We start from the raw sequence: 19417 nt of genomic DNA, 5'->3' as shown, positions 1-19417 counted from the left end.
GAAGCGGCCCAATCTGCCAAGGTACCACTAAGGTGCCACTGAGCAAAGCACCGTCCCCACACACTGCCCACCAAGGGTGATGGTTAAAAGCAGAGGACACATTTTGTTCTGTCACCGTGTTCATAGGTGAGTGTGTTACATACTAGGCTACTACCACCCCTAAAAAATTGTTTGTGCTATTCTGTGTCATCCTGTCATTCTTTTTATGCTGTTTCATGAGTTTCATCATCATTTCTCATAGACATAAAGATCTATTCCTTGTACAGGAGTGCAGGGAAAGAGAAAGTGTGACAGAATGTCTGACAGACAGCAGGACATGGCACGTCTTAATGTATTTTCTTACAGATTCTTCTGGTTTCTGTAATATGTACATATTATTATTATTATTATTCCTTAAGTTCCCCCTTGCAACAGACGAGCTAATGGAGCCCCGGACCAGCCCACTCTGGCCACTCCGTTCAGCCGATAGGAGGCGGGAGAGGTGGGTGGTGCGCGCAAGGCGAGGCCCCGCCCCGTCCCCCGTTGTGGGCGTGGTATATGCTAATGCGGACACTGCATCCACCTGCCGGCGCGTTTCTCGCCAGTCAGGAGTGCGCGCGCGCACCGAGCGAGCGACCGGCGACGTCTCCGCCGCGTTCTGACACTTCGGAACCGGGACCCCGAGGACGGCATCGTCCCCCTCAGCTCCGCATTTTCACGCCACGCGTTTTATCATCCGACACGAGAGATGCCGCAGACGGAGCGGGTACCCGGGCGCTCAGGTGTTTAGTGTGGTACCGTGTGGTACCGCGAGGACTACCTGTCGTTCTCCGTCACCCGGAATTTACGCGCAAACCACGAGAAGAACAAGAAACGCGTTCGTGTGGATTCTGCTGCTCGGCCTCGGATGAGTTTGACTAGTGGAGTCAAAGTTTTCCAAAGAGGAGCTACACGAGCAGCAACAAGGTAAATCCACAGCCCCCCCGCACATCGGCCCGGTTTGCGTGTTATTCTTTTCCACGGAGGGTGTGCAGAAGGGTTTTTACACCACTCTGTCTTTAGTTTGTAAACGCCTCGCCAAGTCAGATTCCAGGTCCCCGACGCTCCTGCCTGCGGTCACAGCACAGGAACCTGAAAGATCGTAACATCTGCACGTTCTCAATATGAATCGATTTATTAGCTTGAAGGGGGCTGGAATGGACCAAAATTTACGGGACTATTAAAGCAATAATATTCTGAAATTTAGAATGCTGCAGGTCCCCTAAAGTTTGGAGTATATAGTTAATTACTGTATTTTACGAAATAAAAAAATTAAATAAAATATAAAAATTTTTAATTATCGTTTTACATTTTTATGGGAAAATATCAGCTCATAAAAAGTGCAACCAGTCTTCACAGTCATAACATTTCACCTTTTTTGGCCTTGTGCTTCTATTTATCAATGAACACGTGTGCTGCAGATCTAACTTGCCATATTGTGAGAGGAAGGACATTTATTAAAATTATGGTGTAGAGGTAGAATTTACTTTATTGCATTAATGAAAGACACAATTAAACGTCAAGAAACATACTGCCAGTATTTTCATTCTCTTCGTAGCATACCTGTTGCTCGCCCGTCCCTACATCATTACAGTAATCGTCATAATCGTGATAATTACTGATTACGCGTTAATTCATGCGATGTGTTTTTTTTTTATTATTGGGTGTGATTATTCATTGCCCTCAAGTACACTGTGCAAATAGGGAGAGCAGAGCCGACTGCGTGCCATCATGAAGGAAGAAGGCGTGTGTGTGCGTGGACGGGGAGGGAAAGGGGAGACGACACACTGAGAGGTTTTGTCGTGTGTGGATGCTGGATTGTTTAATTTAGCCCGCTTGTGTGAAAGAATGGCGCTCTGAATTGGAATAAACAGCTGGACACTTAACAAATTGCTTGCAAAGAGCTGAGGTTTGAACAGCTGGTTTCCCTCATAAATCTTCTCCAGCCCAGCGCTCGTCTTTTTTCATGCTCTCTCTCTCTCTCTCTCTCTCTCTCTCTCTCTTGTACTGTTTTACCACTGTGGTGCACACACCGAATAGCCTAAATGCTGCTGAAGGCCTGACTCGTGTTAGTGTAAGGCCCAGTGATGGTAGTTGTGGCGGGGGGGAATTTCTGCCCTGTTTTCCCCGAAACCGCACTGGTTTAGAGGAGGTCAGGCCACAGCATGTTGGGAAGTGTCCTGAGTGCCACCGCTGTGGGTGGTTGTCTTGACCCTCGATGCTTGAGGAAGGACGTGACCACAAAGATTCGGCAGAGAAGAAGTAGGAAATTGTTGGGTTAAAAATGAGCAATAGTACATTTGAAGAAAAAGACGTGTTGAAAAATTGTTTTCTGATCCTCACAGGAGCTTCATGGCAGAAGGACGTGTTGAGCTGCTGTCTCTCTCCACAATGCACCCTGCAGTCATGGTCGAAGGGCCCATGAAAACTTTGTGGGCAGTTGAAATTGGAGCGCTCGTGCAGTTCTGTAGAAGTTCCTGTTTTGTGGACTTGATGTCCACCTCCCAGCTGCTTTTGCATTGTGGTGCTTACAGAAAAGTGCCAGGCGTTGCACAACAGTATGGGCACATTGGACAATTGTGACGTCATTGTGATTGTGTTTGCTTTGTTTTTCCCCACCCAGATCTGTCCTCCAGACTCTTTTCTTCTTCACCTCCACATATTAGCTCCTTCTTTCTCTATTTCATTCATGTAAAATGAATTGCCGTTATATAATTGTGTGCCGATCAAACACAAATGTGGTTTTTATTTTCCACAGACATGCTGTCACGCTTCAAATACAAATATTCAGTGAAACTCAATCCCTCTTAATTCAATGACTGTCTTCCTTGCAGCGCCCTGCAAGCTTTTCCCGGTGGTGGCATTCGGTGCATCATGCTGTCGGACGGGCTGTGGACGGTCCGGACCATCCTGGTCCTCTGCGTCGGGGCCCTGGGCTCCGCTAATGAGCTGCAGCCTGCCCCTCGTGTCTTCCTGTCCTTCAAAGGTAAGCACCCTGATGCTTTCAGTGCCGTTTGTGCGTCGCCGGCTGGGGGTCGTGGGTCGTGTCGGGAATGTTTCCGGAAAATCCATATATCCTTCACTTGCAGGTAAGAAGGACGGTCTGGGTTCATGATCAGCGCGTCGGGGCTGAGATTTCTCACATTTCACCGCAGAGCTGTACGAGCGGAATGAAATCATGCCGTTCTAATTAGCTTCCCCTCAAACATCCTGGCCGAGCAAATCTCCAGCAGCTGCCGGTTCTCCCGGTCTATGCTGTCGTAATTACGAACATCAACAGAGGCAGCATTCGAAGCATACGATTAGATGGTGTGGGAAGAGCTTCTCAGGTATATATGGAGTTATTATGAGTCCAGATGCTTCTATTTTAACTCCTGCACATCTCGCATTTGAGCATTTGTCCAGATTGCAATGTGGTTTTATAATATAAAATAAACGTAAAATGAACGTAAAATGTGTTCATTGTGTGTGATTCTCTTCGAACGAATTGAAAGGCGGCGTAAAGTGATTAAAAACGGGGTGCGTTGAGTGGAATAGTGTGGAATAGTGGAATAGTCAATGCCATGGGGTGTTTGTAGTGCCAGGGGAGTGTGTGTTTTCTGGAGCAAATTGTGTAGACCAGCCAAGCAGCGCGGCGTCCTTCAGGCCCCCTCGTCCTGTGGTTTTAGATCAAGGCGCTGATTGCGTGAAGGAGTGGAGGGACAGAACAATTCGCCCGTTTGCTCTGCCTTCCTATTTCCCAGGGCGGCACTTCATTACGTGGCCGGGCAGAGTTCATTATTAGATTTGTCTTTTTTTTGTGTGCTTTAATCAAGACTGATTTAACACTTGAACGAGTGCGTATGGAGCCTGGCTTATTCCAGAGTCACAAATACTTTTCCCCGTATCTGAACAGGGTGGCAAGGCTGACTAGAGACGAGGTTAGAAGCAGCGCTACGAAATGGAACCGAGCCGTAGTGGGACGAGGAAAGTTAGTCTGTTTTTCGATTGGGCCAATGAATGTGTGAATCGGTCAAGCAGACGGTTGGAAGGAAAGGGTGAAGTAGTGTATCAGGAAGGACTGTTGCCTACCCGCTAAATTTACTCACTGGGCAAATCAGATTTCATGCTCTGCTGGGTCTTATCCCTCAGTAATCTTGTGCAGGTTTTACTTGTGATTTCGCATCTGAAAACCAAAATTGGATTTGGTTATGTCTTATACGAAAGCGAAGTGACTGTCATTGTGAAACACTGCAGCACAGCACACGGTGGCACAACGAAATGTGTCCTCTGCTTTTAACCGTCACCCTTGGTGAGCAGTGGGCAGCCATGACCGGCGCCCAGGGGGCAGTGTGTGGCACCTCAGTGACACCTCGGCGACCTTCGGATTACGGGACCGCTTCCTTAAACGCAAGGCCACCACTGCCCCGGCCAAATAATCTTATATATCAACCCTTCAAATAAATAGTCAAATAGGCCTAATCTGTAATTACCAAAATGAACTGTACATGTCATAATGACATAATATTGTCATTTATTAGTCCATTTTCGTTGTTCGCAGTCCGATTCTGAAATCAACTCCATCACACTACAGATTCATTTACCCTGTTGCCCTGCATGGGGCGGGGGGTTAAGAGGCCTGACCTGGCGCACCCGAGGCGCACTTTTACAAGTAAAACGGACGTGTCGGGCTCAGCCAGTAAATCAAGAGAATCTTAATTGTTCTTGGAGTTTTGCAACTTCCTTCCCGTCATTTTGCACGGCAGAAAATCGTTCCCCGGGGGGGATGCCACCTATGCGGGCTTGCCTTCACGGGGTCAATGTTAAATGCAGGACAGATGTGACCATTTTTTGGTGAATATTGAATATTGCGTCGTTGGTTAAAGAGTCATAATTTGAGAATAGTGAATGAACTCCGCAGAACAACGAGCCCAAGCCTCTGAATTATCTGTGTAGAGGAGGCTGAACGCAGGTAAATTCGTTAAGAACTCTCCAACAAGCCATTTATTGGGGGGGGGGGGGGGGGGTGACAAAACCCCCTACCGCTGGCAGGAGGGGGGAGGAGCAAAAGGGGAGCCGGCGTGGCGAATGGATTGTGTGCATGTGAGGAGGATCAGACGAGGGCTCTGTCGCCAGAAAACCCCAAGAGGGAAATGTCTGCTGCACCCGTGTACGAAGTTCAGAGGCCCTGCCTACCTGCGCTGACTAAAACCTCCTCCTCTTCCTGAACAGTTTCCGTGGTGGCAGATAAACCCGTCTCCGGGTCCTACTAACCGCCCTGGAACGAACGGCAGCGAATGGCGATGGAGACGCCGTGCCGGGCGCCCCACGTGACCTGCATGCTAAATGCTTACATGCGTGTCCTCTTGTAAACCCATTTAGAAATGACATGGATTTATCTGTGTGACCTGGCAGATTATTGCTTCGCATCTCCGCTTCTCTCACGCTGATGGAAAAACCGGGGGAAATTATGTGTTTAGAAGAACAAATGCACTGTGGCTTTTTCCCCCAGGGAAGCCTTGGCCTTGCTATTTTAATCCGGAATTTTCCTGAATCACCACATTCAGCATGTTGGCCCATTTTTTTTTTTTTTTATGTCAGATTATATTCAAATCCCACCTTAAATTCATGAATTCATGTTTTTCTGGACTTTTAAATAATCCTGCTCTGCATTTTGTGGGAACGCATGAGAAAGACGGAGACAGAACAGCCAGATAGCGAAACATGAGTACTATAATAATAATGCGGTACATATTAGCTCCCATCAAGAAGCGGTTACATATTCAGAAGCAGTTCTCCGGCCTCTCTGAACCCCTATCTCCCGTGATTAGGCGGCAGAGTAAACATTAGTCAGGAGTAAATAAAGGATTTGTTGGGGAGCACCCACAAGGCTTATGAACACTGGCTTTTTGTACATTTTTGAATGTATAGCATATTTTTATTTCTTTTTTAACATTTTTGTTCTAGCAAAAGGTAGGCATTTTAATGGAAATATTGCATGTGTAAGCCACATGTTGGAATGCTTGCTGCTCACATCGGATTAATCCCCACAATGCACAAAGGCAAATCCACAAAGAGAAGCTAAATGTGGCGCAAGGAAAATGGCCTGTGCTGCCTGTGCGAACCTGTGCTGGGCGGTCCAGGCATGGGGGTAGAGCGGAGCCTTTTTGTCTGAATCTGACCCGAACCAAACCCGACAGCTTTTTATTTGTACAAGCTGGTAGGCGGAGTCAAGAGTACAACACATCCACGTTTTGCTCTTTTTGCCTCACACCATGCGATGGAGGCGGTGCCTAACCGCCAGGTAACGCACATCTCTATTTACATCCAACCCTCTCATTTCCCCGCATATTTTAAAAAGCTGCACTTGTCAGGCTGTACTTGCCAGATCGGACCTATTTGGACGATATTTTGAGTGGCAGATTAACCCCTCCCATTCCTAGATCTAAATGCGCTTGGAAATGGAAGAACCAGTTTTCCAAGTAGAACTTCCCTACTTGCTCATAACTCCCAGTTGTTAGATGTAACTCAGCGGTAAACAATGAGCCAAGTGTTCAACGCTACATCAGCTCATGGGCCCCCTTCATCTCCGACATGATTTAATGTATTGTCCAGCCATATTACCTTGACTCCAGTGGGATAGTTTAGGTAGAATCCTCCAATTGCTGGCACACGTTAGAACGTCCGCTAATCCGATTCAAGGCTTTATAAAGCAGTGCTCAGAAGCCTGCTGGAATGTTTCTCGTCTCCATTCCGCTTTGTTTTCTGGCACAAATGTTGCTTGTGAGGTTTCATAACTCAGTGGACACACTGGGAAGTAATATATGTCAATATGTCCAACTCCGCTTTGTTGGCCATGGCCCAGACCTCAGTGTTTCCCCACAGCGGCTGTATTCACATGGCGAGTAAAATAATAAAGCGGCCTTCTTCTAATAAGCACATTTCTGCAAGGCGCTGTTGTGCAACATGGCGGTTAACCACAGAAATAAAATAGCCAGATTACAGGGCGTTTAAGGCAACGGAGGTTCTGATCTTTTCTTTTCCTCTCTGGACTGTGGTTCCTGTTGAACAAATTACACACACTACCTTCAAGGATTATGCTGTTTATGGTTCAAATCTTTATTTCAAAGAGTTAAAGTACTATTTTCCTCGAAAAATCATGGCAGATTAAATTATTACAAAATTAAATGGACAGCCATTTACAACATTGACAAGGTCTGGACAGGATCAGTTTTCACGGGCAACAGCTATCCAGAAAAAGGACAATACAAAAGGACCCTAAACCTTTGAATGGTACCATGTTTTAAAGTCAGATCATTTATTACAACAAGTTTGAAAATGAGGGTGTCACGGTATATAATATAACGCTTCTTTCTCAGAGTTCTCCTGCGGTTTCATGGGACGTTGCGGATCTGGTCCTCCAGTTTCTTTCTGCAGTTGGTCCCGAAAAAAAAAAAAAAAAAAAAGTGCAAATCTGCCATGGGTGTTACACGGGATTAGGAAAGTGCTGCGCTGCCCTTGGTTCACCCTCCCCTCTCCTAAAAAACAAGCGATGGTGTTATAACAGGGCCTGCGAGCCCAACTGGGTTACACGTGTGTGGCCGTACTGGCACGCGCTGTCCCAAATACAGCAGTAATCTCGCCCCCCCCCCCCCCCCCCTCCCGCACACACACACACACTCTCTCTCTTGCTTTTAAAATAGTAAAAGTTCCCAGCGCTGTATCTGTGTCGAACCACAGGCCCTGCAGTCAGATCTGCTTCTGTTCTTTCCATATTTGGCCGTTAACGCCTTATAGCAGCTTTGTTATGGTGGGCCGTGGAAACGTATTGATATTGCTGTTCCCCCCGATGCTTTAGTGTCTGGAGGCCTACATGGTGGCACGTATTGGGATTCACGTGGGTGGTCTTTATTTCTGAATTGGAACGGAGCTGGAAAAATTGCGAGGACTGAGACAAATTTACGACCATGCTGCCAACATCTGTGTCCAGATGCTCCAGGACGGATGCTGATATGGACACCTGGAGGATCTTCAGCCCTTCGAGATTTTTCCACTCTGTGCCGAGCCAAAAGCGCTCTCTCTCCCGGACTCCTTCCCTGCCTGTCTCTTGTCTAAGGGCAAATACAACCTAGCCCAGTGGTTCGTGTCCTCTGCGGGGACTCTGCCGTGCAAAGCTCATCCAGGCAGACAGGAGAAAGCGATGGTGACAGAGCAAGGTTTAAATATAGCCCAGCAGACTTTCTGTCTGTCTGTTTTTCTTCCTGCCCGCTGATGTCTGGTAGGGCGAAGCATTGTGAAAAATTGATTGCAGGATTTTTTGTTTTTTCATCCATTAACTCCATTGTGAATGCGAGGTGGGCTTCTGATGCGCTCCGTGAAGGAGACGACTCCTGTCATTTCAAATGCTGCCATGCTGCACTGAAGATCCTCATCCAGATGACGAGAATGCTGTGAATCACTTTTCTCTTCCCATACGTCTCATACGTATTGTTACTCACCAAACAGTCTGCATAAATACAAACTTTCCAAGCACAACAGCATCATGTTTTTTTTAAATGTCTTCTAATTCGGCATTGCTGTCCCTGAGCAGGATAGCCCTGTCTAGCGAGAAGGGTAAGAACATGTATTGACTTTGTGGATCATATAGAATGCTACTGCTCTGTGTGTTTTGCATCTTTTGTTCTTGAGGACATACAAAAACCCTTTGTAGATGAATCTGTGGTAATGGATCTGAATAGTGTATTTTTAGGCCTAATGCCCATCCTGTCTGGAGATTAAGGTGTCAAGAGGAATAATGGTTCAGGGAGATTAAAAAGTTGCTGACGGTTGTGTGCCAGACAGGGTCCCTCCGAATGGTGAGGTAGAATTGTCACTCATCACAAAACTCTCAGTGCTTTATAAGAAAGGTGATGCACGGTTATAACATCTTTCCACACTTTGTTTTAATGGGATCAAGCTTGTGGGCTGAAGGCTTTTTCCTCTAGTCCAGTCCTGAAGGAATTCTTGTTTTCTTTTAGTGCATTGCTGCTCAAGACATTTCTATCAGGGGTGGATTTTGGGGCAATAGCAATGGTCAGAAAGCACAGATGCCTGCAACGATTGACAAGATTCATCAGATGCTAATCTCAGAAATTCAGTTAGATCTTTCCTAAATGAGCAATGCATGTTGCCCTACCACCACTTAACACCAGAGAGTACTAATTTCTGATAATAGTAATTGTTATTATTATAATAATATTAGCCTCATTTACCTCACTTACCTATTTCCCGGAAGTGTTGCATCTGCTACCTACCAGACTGCTCACTGAATGTGGTTGCTTAGCAACAATACCAACATGGAATTATGTTTCTTCTCATACTTTTTTTTTATTTATTTGTCCAACACACACAAACAAATAGTCAGACAGTATAGTATAGTACAATAATAACAGAGTATTTGGGTGTTTCACCTCCACATCCTCAGTAGCTGTAATAGTAGCGTTCAAACATCAGTCATATTTATTGGATGATTTCTTTGGATGCAGTAGTTCCTGTTTTTTTTCTCTCAGTGGTTTGTGGAAACGGTCCATCATGCTGATATTTGGTCATCAGTGATTCCAGTGTTTATGCGATAGAGACAACCTGAGCAAATCGCTGCCTCGTGCCAAGACGTATAAACCCAAGAGTGAAAAAATACCATTCCAGACGGGCCATAAACAATCCGCAAAGGCTACCGCTCTTCCAGCGGTGCAGGCAGAGCGGGTGTCACCCAGAGAGGTAATGTGGAGAGGGCCGGACTGCTTCTGATGGGGTTAAGTCCAGCGTGCTCGACTGTCATTTATCAGAACCCATCTGGGAGAGTCTGGCTGCTCCGGTTCTAATGGGCATACCTCACATATCTTACATTAAACTCCAAGAGGCATTAAAATCATTTTTGCTTCTAATACATTGGTGGTGGCCAGTTTAAATAAATGAAGTGTTCTGGGGCTTTATTAAATTATTCCCGGCTGTGCAAACATCAACCACAATTTAATTTGAAGAAATGTATGCAACCAAAGAGGTTCCAAATTTGGTAAGGTATCAATCAAACAGTCAGTCTTAACATGGAAGAGAAATTTTACTCTGGAATGGAGGTTAACGTGAGCAAATTCTTGAATCCTTTTGTCTTTTTTCAGAAGTTCTCATGGATTAAAATGACATTGTCTTTCCTGCCACCTCCACCTACAGTGGTACAGCGGTCAGCACCCCCAATCAAAAAGGGCAGTGAAGGGGACAATGCTTGGAGTGTGGACTCAAGGAGTCTCTGTCAGGGGATTCTGTGTGGGCTTTGATGCCTTTTAATGTGCAGTTTTTGAAATGCTGATTTGCCCACTCTGGCCTGTTTGTGGAGTAGGTGGTAATTGTTATGGGAGGAGATGGACTCTCATCTACTCTCATTGAAGCCATGCCAGGCCTCCTCTCACCCCCCTTGCCCCCCTCTGGCCAGGACTTTTGTTGATCTGTGGCCCATCTTTTCAAGCACCCTCAGGGTATGGGCGGCAGGGGCTGCCCCACTCCATTGGTGAGGAGGTGAAGGGGGTGGGCGGTGTCTGTGGGCTACATTCTCCGTGTTGGTGTTGTTGTTGTCCGTGTCACCCCCACATTTGTGTGGGATTGCCTGGCCATTCACAGAAGTTCATTCACATTCTGGGAGACCCGGGGGTGGGGGTGAAACTGGCATCAGGCCTTTTTTTTGTCAATGAAAGCCCAGCGCAGCTTCACGAAGACCCCTCTCTGTGCCGGGTCCGGACCGCAGCGCTTTAGGAACCATAAAGAACCGACAGGAGTTTAGAATGTATGTGATAAATGAAGCTGCTAGAAGGGTCTGCAGCCCCTGGAAGCCATCAGACCCAAAGAGTTTGTTGACACTCATTCACCCCGGCTGGGTTATTGCCATGTCAACACCAAATGATGTGTGGCGCTCATCAGTTTCGGTTGGAGTTATTGTTTGGCAAGGCTGTGGCGAGGCAGGTTCGTGTTAGCCCTAAAGGCTCGTGTATGTTCAACGTTAAAGACAAATATGGATGGATAGGAAAACATTTTTGGAAAGAACAGAACAGCACCATCTGTAAATTATGGTGGCAGTATGACCAATAGTTTAAGAGTGCCAGGAAGATCAAGAATTATATTTAAAAAAATTAATTTAAAGGTCCCCTGACATGAACATTTTATTCGCTTTTATATATGTTCGGCCCCAAAGGTTTTGAGAATGACACAAATACTGGTTTTCATAAAGCTTGCTGCTTCTGTTTTTATTATTCTATTTGCATATACTCCCGAATGTTATGAAGAGTGATCAGATGAAGTCTTACTTTGCCATGAAAATGAACTTAATTTCCACTGCATTTCAGCCCTGCCACAAAAGGACCTGCTGAGATCATTTCAGTGATCTTCTCGCTAACACAGATGAGAGTGACGACGAGCACAAAGCTGGAGATCATTTTGTCCTGCTGATTGAGTTAGAATAGCAGACTGGATGCTTAAAAAAAAAAAAAAAAGGATGATGCTTGAAATCAATTGGCAACGGCGAGAGCAGACAGCTCCGAGGGCGAGGCAGAAGAATGGTTGTGGGACGGACGATCGTCGGCAACACCGAGTTCCATAACATAAGACGGTCAAGGCTTATGGGTGTCTGTGCCGGTGGGCGTCCACACTCCCCCCTGTGGACCCGGTGGTAGAATGTTAATGCAGAGGACACATCTTGTTGTGTGCACTGTGTGCTGAATTCTTTTGACTATTATTATATATATTATTATGATGTTTATGCAGTAAGGACCTTGTAAAATTGCTGAAACCACGTGGCCTGTAGGAGGCGGTAAAAGTGCCGCGCTCCTGTTTTGTTTTAGGGAGACTTATGAACGAAAGGGCACGTTTTGCACCCTTTACTCCTTCTCACTTACCCTGCTCCCTCGCCCCTCTTTGTCATTGTGGCGCCTCTGTGCTCTCGGTTTTCTGATGCTGGCGCTCAAGTCATTGTTAGACAGCTGAGATACTCCCTTGCTGAGGCTGGAAGGCCCGGAGATCAGCTTTCGGAAAAAGCAAAGGGAGCCGTATGCGTGTCGAGGCCCCGGCTCCTCCGAGATCTCCCGTTACGACCTTAATCGCGTCGGGAACGGGGGTCCCCCGTCTTTCTGTCTACGTGTTTGTTTTCATGTGGTTAAATCCAGGTGAGGTGGGAGGGTGAAGTGACCGTTGCTCGGTGTGCGTTCTTTCAGAAGTCCGGGAGGTACCTTTTGAAGGAAGATGCGGCGAGGACCCCGGGCCGCCTAAAGGTCCCTTTTGTTTTGTAAATACCTCAGTCCCGGGGCCGTTTCCCTACAGAGGGCCTGTTTAACTTCTTAAATCAGCAGCTTGTCTCCCTGCTTAGCCTTTGAATGGGGGGTTAATGAATACTTTATTGCCACTTTACTGTGTGTATCTGAGCGACAGTATTTAATTTCTCTTCGCTGGACGTCCCGGCGCGTTTCCCAGAGTATCAGCACGGCCTCTTTAGCATTTCCTTTCTGACGAAAAACAAACGTGCACAGAGTGCGAGAGAGAACACACACACACACACACACACACACACAAACGGAGACATACAGAGGGGCAGAAGCGAGGGAATACTGGGCCTGACAAGGGAGGAGAGAACAGAAGTCAGAGTGTGATTACATGTTAACTCTGCCCCTTGTTGGGCTTTTAGCCGCGGCACTGGGTCCCACGCTGGCGCTACAGGACGGATCCTGTTTCAGCCCGAGCTCCAGCAGCTCCGTCCTGACATGCTGAGGGCTTATCTTGCCACACTCGGGGGGGTTCGAGTGAGTCGAAAAAGACTGATCGGGCGAGCAGGTCGGGGGAGAGTGTCCTCGGCTCGGCGGCGTGCTCATTAGAAAGTTGAATCATGGCTCCGGCGTGTTGACGCGCACTGCCGTCAGGGACGCTGGCGTGTAATTGGGCCGAGCGCCATGCGTATGTCACCTGGCGCAGGCGTTCGCCCGTTTCCACTGCCTGACAAGTGTCACTGCTTCCCTCTACCCCACCCCACCCGTGCTAAAATGTCATTTCTTTTTTTCTACTTCTAAAATAAATGAGTAGCTACTCCGGTTATGTCATCGTGGAGCAGCTGCTCTGATGTCCCCCGAGCTTATTTTAGTCGCAGGTCTTTTGCTTTTCTTCTCTTTTTTTTTCTCTCTCCCCACTTCTCTCTCTTTCCATTATGCTGTCTGGAAGGAAGCATTCAGGTTGCCACTGTGGCCCAATTCGTCCCAGGTAAGAAATGGCTTTCTAACGTGCAACACACTCATCAGAGTCAAGTGCGGGGCAGCGGAATAAAAACGCGGTGGGTAAGAACACTTAAATCTCCACGTCGCACTGAAAGAATGAAATTAATCGTAACCAATATACGGTGCTGAGATGAGCAATGGTGTGCGTGATAGTGAGTGTGGGTGGGGGGTGTTTGTGTGTGCGTGTGTGCGTGTGCCTTAATTACACACAAGAGGATGGAATGCACTGTGGGTTTAACAGCCTTGAATGGGCTGGAAGCATATGTCATATCCCCTGTGTGTGTGTGTGTGTGTGTGTGTGTGTCTGAGTTTGCTAGACCAGCAGCGCCATAAATATTGTATTCCTGCAAGACTAGGGTATTGTGTCAGCTTCAGGAGGACCGACCGACCTTTGAACTTTCTGAGGAGCCTCTTGGTTTATTTAGCATGCCTCCCTCTCCTCTTCCCGGTCCTGCATAGGGGAGACGTGGTGGAGGGAGGCCATTAACACTCACCTCTGGCATGAGCCTCTCCCCACATGCAGAGTTCACCCGGTGCCCGGTCCTTACCAGCCCACCGTAGCCCCGTTCACGTGCCAGCCGACAGTGCCAGAACTGGCTGGGTGTAGACTTTGGAAAGAACAACGCCTCATTTTAAATGTGAAGGGGGCCTGGCACGGTCCCGAGTCTCCAAAACAACCGAGGAGGGACTTTATTATGGCTCCACTGGTTTTGATTTATGGCGACTCATTAAAATACAGAAATAAAGACCTCGCGGCAGTTTAGCCCGAGCCAGGAAGCCCGAGTTCAGTGGCTCTGTTAGGGGCAGGGTGGACAGAAACTGGGCTGTCAGACACATTGTTTATTAATATCCGTCATCGCTCCTATCAGTCATACGATCGGATTTGTGTATTATGCTACCAACTCTATGTTCTCAGCAGCTGTTTATTGATCCTGTTCACTTACACACAATATATATACATATATAAAGTCATGAACACAGGCTATGTAGATACCCTTCCTCCTTTCCTCTGGATGTCTGGATGTGTCAAAACACATTGGTTGGTTTTGGTTTTGGATCAAGAAACATTTCACCTCAATATTTCTCACACTTGGGATTCTGTTTCTCTTGGACGTTGTTCAGGGTTCACATGTGCATTATTCCACAGTGAACAAGACTACCATTTTTACCCGTACATCAGCTGTGGTCATTCGGAATTGGAGATTGGGGGGGGGGGGGTTGTCGCCTCTTGACTGAGCTGTATGGACGCTCGTAGATGAGCTGCTGAGTGAGAGAATTCATGCTCCAGCCTGTCATTCATCCAACTTCAGTGAATTCACAGCAGACAGAGTTACTACATAATCCCATTTAATGAAACACGTTGCCCTCATAATCTGTAGAACAAGATAATAGGAACTCCACCACAATGACACATGTACCACCCAGGTGTTCCCTTGTGTGTGTGTGTGTGTGTAATATATGGAATATACAAGTTAAATTGTGACTCCTTTCCACATGTCCTGTTGTAAATGAGTATATCGTGAACATTAAGTATAAATTGTTAAACAGACAGCGTGTACTTCACCTTGAGTTTCACTTCTCTGCCCCGTCAATGCCGACAGCTCCTCTCCGCTCCCCTTCCCACCCACAAAACCCTCCCGTGTGGATGCATGTTCTGAACCGAAGAGAAGCGAATCTGTGGCAATAAGTGAAAGCCTGAACGACTTTTGGATTATTTTTTTGCATGTCCAGACATTCTCTTTCCTCTGGAGATAGATATAGCACCAAAAACACATAGAATGCTGAGTCATGTTCTCTTTATGAGACCTAGGAATTGTATCTGACTGGGTTTTTTAAATTATCCAGATTTTTGATAATTTTTTAAAACATTCTTCACATCACGGGAAACCTACACACTTATTCACTCTGTTTATGGGCCCACTATTGCATGTTAATGTTAGCTCTGTTAAGAAAATAACACGTATCTGCTTGAATGTTAATATGTCAGTATTTAGACTTAAAATGTCTGTTATATAACTTTGGAACCAAAATAATTGCATAGGATCATTGATCGTTTAGAAACATGAACATATAAACCATTTATGAAGGAAGGCAAAAAAAAAAAACAAAAGCAGTAAAATCACTTGATTGTACCTATGTCATGGCGTGTAGCAGACTTATAGACACGGAATATCAGTCAAGCAGTTACGGCTTTGTACTACTTTGTTAAAAAAAAAAAATCACACATCATTTTCAGATTTGTCTCAGGGAGTATTAATTTAAACTGTTAAGTGCCCATGCAGAACAAAAGAAACGTCGGCTGTAAAACGTTGTCACACTTCATAAATCATCTTTGTCTGCTCACAAGCATGAAGTCGATGGGCACTCACCAGTTGTTCCTAAGCTCCCTGAGGAGAAACACTTTGCATGAGGAAGCAGATTTTTCCTACCTTTGCCTTTGCCTGCATAGTGGGTCTCAGCCAAGCCCAGTTTTGACTTGCCTTGATTAATTACTGAAGCAATTAACTTTTTTTTCCTTCTCAATTTGGATTTTGGGCTTTCAAATGCTGTACAACAGATGCAAAATAAATAAACTGCCCAAACAAAAAAAAACAGTGGCCTCTGTCCAGATCAGATTATCATATAAGCATGTCTTTATCAAGATAAAAATTAGTGCACGAGGCCCAGGTTTCTGCATGAACACATCTGTCTGGATTCGATACCATCCCTGCGTGTTGATTTGTTGGCAGGCAAGCGGTAAAAGATAAGCCCAATTCCTGTTCACCCAGGACTCTCCGTGAGAGGAACTCTCTGTAACAGCGCAGCTTCTACGCCTCTCTTTCCAGAAAGTTCCTCTTTGAAAGTTTCTGTACAATCTGTACTTCTGGGGATTTGAATCCTCTCTCCAGCCAAATCGTCCCCTTTTAAAATGGATCCAAAAGTAGACCCAGTGACACTTTTTTGGGGTCTGTTCTCCAATTATGATGACATCAGGGGTCTGCAGCTGGAGGCCATTTGTCTTCTGTATTTGTCTGATGCTCGCATCCTTATTTTAATGCACAACCAGGGCCTTTAATAACATGCCGCAAGGTGCTGGAAGGCATGATTTTCTTTACACACACTTCCAGCATCCATTATTCTCGCCCCCACCTCAGACAAAAGGAGACCCTCAGTGGAGGGTTTTATGTCTTGTTTATGGGTAATTGCTGAAACCTTGAGGGTTACAAAGGAAAGTGAGAAGAGGGGGGTTAGCTAATCCTGCTGAACCATGACGGAAGACAGAAAAGCCTATAGTAATAGGATATCCTAATTTCAACCCCAATCCCACATTAAACCAGAAGAGAGTGATTTTACAGTTTATTTTTTTACAACTTGAACATTTAAGTACATTCTTAGTTTTTGGATATAAGTAGGCATCAGTGTGCTGGTCTACGGCACTCTGGTATCATACAGATTTAAAAAATTTGTTTGTCGTTCGAGTACCTGCATCTTCCACTCTGTGGTCCCAGGCTTAGGCAAGAGGTCATCATGAGGTCACCATATAGGATGTCCTGCCAAACCTGACGGGCTTGAGTTTTGACTGGCTGTGACACACATGCTTTATGACGTCCGCTCAGTTAGTGCTAGATGAAGCAGATAAAGACGGGAAGTGCTGTTGACAGACGACGATCTGTAGAGCTGTCACATGCTGTCAAACGAGAGAACTGTCCACACTGTGCTCTATTTATAGCTCAGGAGTGTGGAAGAGAGATTACGGACATCCCTGCGTAAAGGGAGGATTCTGTATTTTTTATAAAATAAAATGGCATGTTGATGAAGCAGATCTGTTTTAATGCGTATTTGACCTCTTCAAAGTTCACTTAAACTGCAAGTTGCATGTTGTGGGACAAATGATAACTAAATGGTTTATATAAGCACAATTGATCTCATATTAATTAAAAAAATTAGAGCCATAATTAAAAAAAGTATAATTAGGGATGCAATAATTAGTTTGCAAATACAGGACATATATATAATATCAGGGGTTAGAAAATATATATATTACAAAGTAGAAAATCCACTCATCATACACCACGTGAGCTGTTCAGCTATCAGTTCCGCTATCAGGACATAATAAGCTTTTAGAATGACGGTGGTGGTATGGTATAGGTCCACTTCACTTATTGGAGAGAAAGGTCCCTCTGAGTAAATTTACTTCCGTATTACACTTTTTTTCTAATCTTATTCAAGTGATAAGCATCACAGACGAGTTCATAGAAATGAATATGATGAAATTCAGTCAGACCTCAACACAACGCTGGATTTTTCTTGTCTCTGTCTGTTTAGTGGACTCCCACATTTCTCCAGGTTCCACGGAGAAAAATCGGACAAAGGGGAAGTCTTGTGCCCTTTGGTCGATTGTGCTTACCAAAGCCTCCAACTTCCTGAGGCCGGGGCGAGGGAATGCGGCCTACAGGAAGAGTATTGTCATACAATGTGCATCTCTTTCGCTTCTGCATTTCCTCTGCCTACAGCCTCTTCCATCCATGTGCCCCCCGCTGCTCCCTGTTGTCATGCCCATCCAGAGTTATAAATTAGCACTGCGTGCCCCCCCCCGTGTTAGCAGCCGGCCCTGTGATTTACTCATGTTTGAGGTCAAATGGAGGCTACCTCATACTCACTGGAACTCTGTCAGATTTTTGGAGTGGATGCAAGCCTTGTGATGTAGGCGATAAAAAGCAAAGGGGTGAAGACAGATGGGGAAAAAGAGGTGTATGAAAGCAAAGCCTCCTCCTAATCAGCAGATATGCCTCAGATACAGATGGGGCTTTTTCTTCCTCCCCTCTCAAACCTTTTTTGACCATCTTTAGCAGCATCAGGTTTAGGCAAGCGAACTGAGCTGAGATTACCAGAGTAATCTCACTGTTTAGCTGATAAGTCAGACTGGAATGGGGCAGAGATCACAGATCCATTAACCAGGGATTGTGAGTGACGTACCCCGATGTAGAGCCACGCTCAACTGATATGGTTTCTCAGCTGGTAACCAAACCCCCCCCCACACCAAACTGAAAAAAAAAGCTTGGTGGTTCTTGGTAATGATGCTACAACCACTATAAATAAGACTCGGGGATTGCAATGATGCCATATCAAAGATGTTTTCTGGATTTTCAGAATTAAACAGAAGAAGAGAATAATGGGATGGCGGCTAGAAAGGGAACTAACTACCCACCCATCCCTTTTTGTTTGAGTGTCGGCTACAATCCAAACGGCTACCATAGCAAACATGCAGACAGATAATAGACACTTTAATTCAAGAATTCTGACTGGAGCACTTGTGAATATGACATTAGCCTTTCGTCTCATATAGAGCCACAACAATATGGTCCCAAATGGGTTTCTGGTAGGAAAGCCTCGTCTGCCAGTTAACTGTAGGAAGTGACTACGAAGGAAGCACTTGAGTGATCACTTGCATTCATGATCATTTTCTGATAATTGAAAACACCATTTTTTTAGTTTTGGTTTTGTTCATGTTTCCTCAGCTATGACTCCAAGAATCTGTTCTTTTGCCTTGAGTGGTGTGCAGGTCTGTGCATTTCTGCTGTGTTGTAGACCTGTTCCCCTCCATCTGCTAGTGTCTCCTTTTATTGTGGTTTTCTTGGCTGACCTTCTTGGATCAGACTTAATTCTTTTTTTTTTTCTATTATTAAAAGCACAAATATGTCAGCGGCAGCGGTTCACTGGGGAAAGAGAAGGATCGATATTGATGCTTTTTTTTGCATGATAGCATTATTGTGTCGTGAAATGTGTCAAACGTAATTACAGAGGGATCAAGAGTCCCCGGGTGGTTGCCAGATATGAGCTGCTTTATTCCCAAACACTAAAGTCAGTTGTTTTGTGGCTCCTTTTGCACTCCTAATGCACTTCCAGTTCTAATTGCTGTGTGTGCATTATGTTGGTTAGCTCCCGTTTCTATGTCAACATTTCATTGGACAAAGCCAAGGCTTTAGCCCCAGCCATGTTTGTCTCTGAAGATAAGAAAACTGCTTTAATTATGACAATCTGAAAGAATATAAGATTAACAGTTCACCCTCACCCCTTTTTTTTAATCTCTGTTTGGGTTTTAATGCGCTCAGTGGGTAAACACAATTTCTGTATAATCTGATATCTGCTGACAGATCTTC

General features: G+C 45.5%; 1 protein-coding gene across 4 annotated transcripts in view; it reads left to right on the top strand.

The window, feature by feature from the left end:
* The first annotated feature begins 601 nt into the window (after window positions 1-601).
* The window catches only part of sema3fb (sema domain, immunoglobulin domain (Ig), short basic domain, secreted, (semaphorin) 3Fb), a 54726-nt gene continuing 35910 nt past the window's right edge, over window positions 602-19417 (top strand). For all 4 annotated transcript variants that reach the window (XM_028997795.1, XM_028997794.1, XM_028997793.1 and 1 more), the window contains exons 1-2: window positions 602-945; window positions 2853-3004. In XM_028997795.1, coding sequence (XP_028853628.1) covers window positions 887-945; window positions 2853-3004 — 211 coding nt within the window. In that variant the 5' untranslated portion in view covers window positions 602-886. The remainder of the gene's footprint in view (window positions 946-2852; window positions 3005-19417) is intronic.

Source organism: Denticeps clupeoides, chromosome 12 (genome assembly GCF_900700375.1).
Source record: "Denticeps clupeoides chromosome 12, fDenClu1.1, whole genome shotgun sequence".
NCBI lineage: Eukaryota > Metazoa > Chordata > Actinopteri > Clupeiformes > Denticipitidae > Denticeps > Denticeps clupeoides.
Note: the sequence above shows the minus strand (reverse complement) of the source record. Positions and strands in the feature narration are given on the sequence as shown.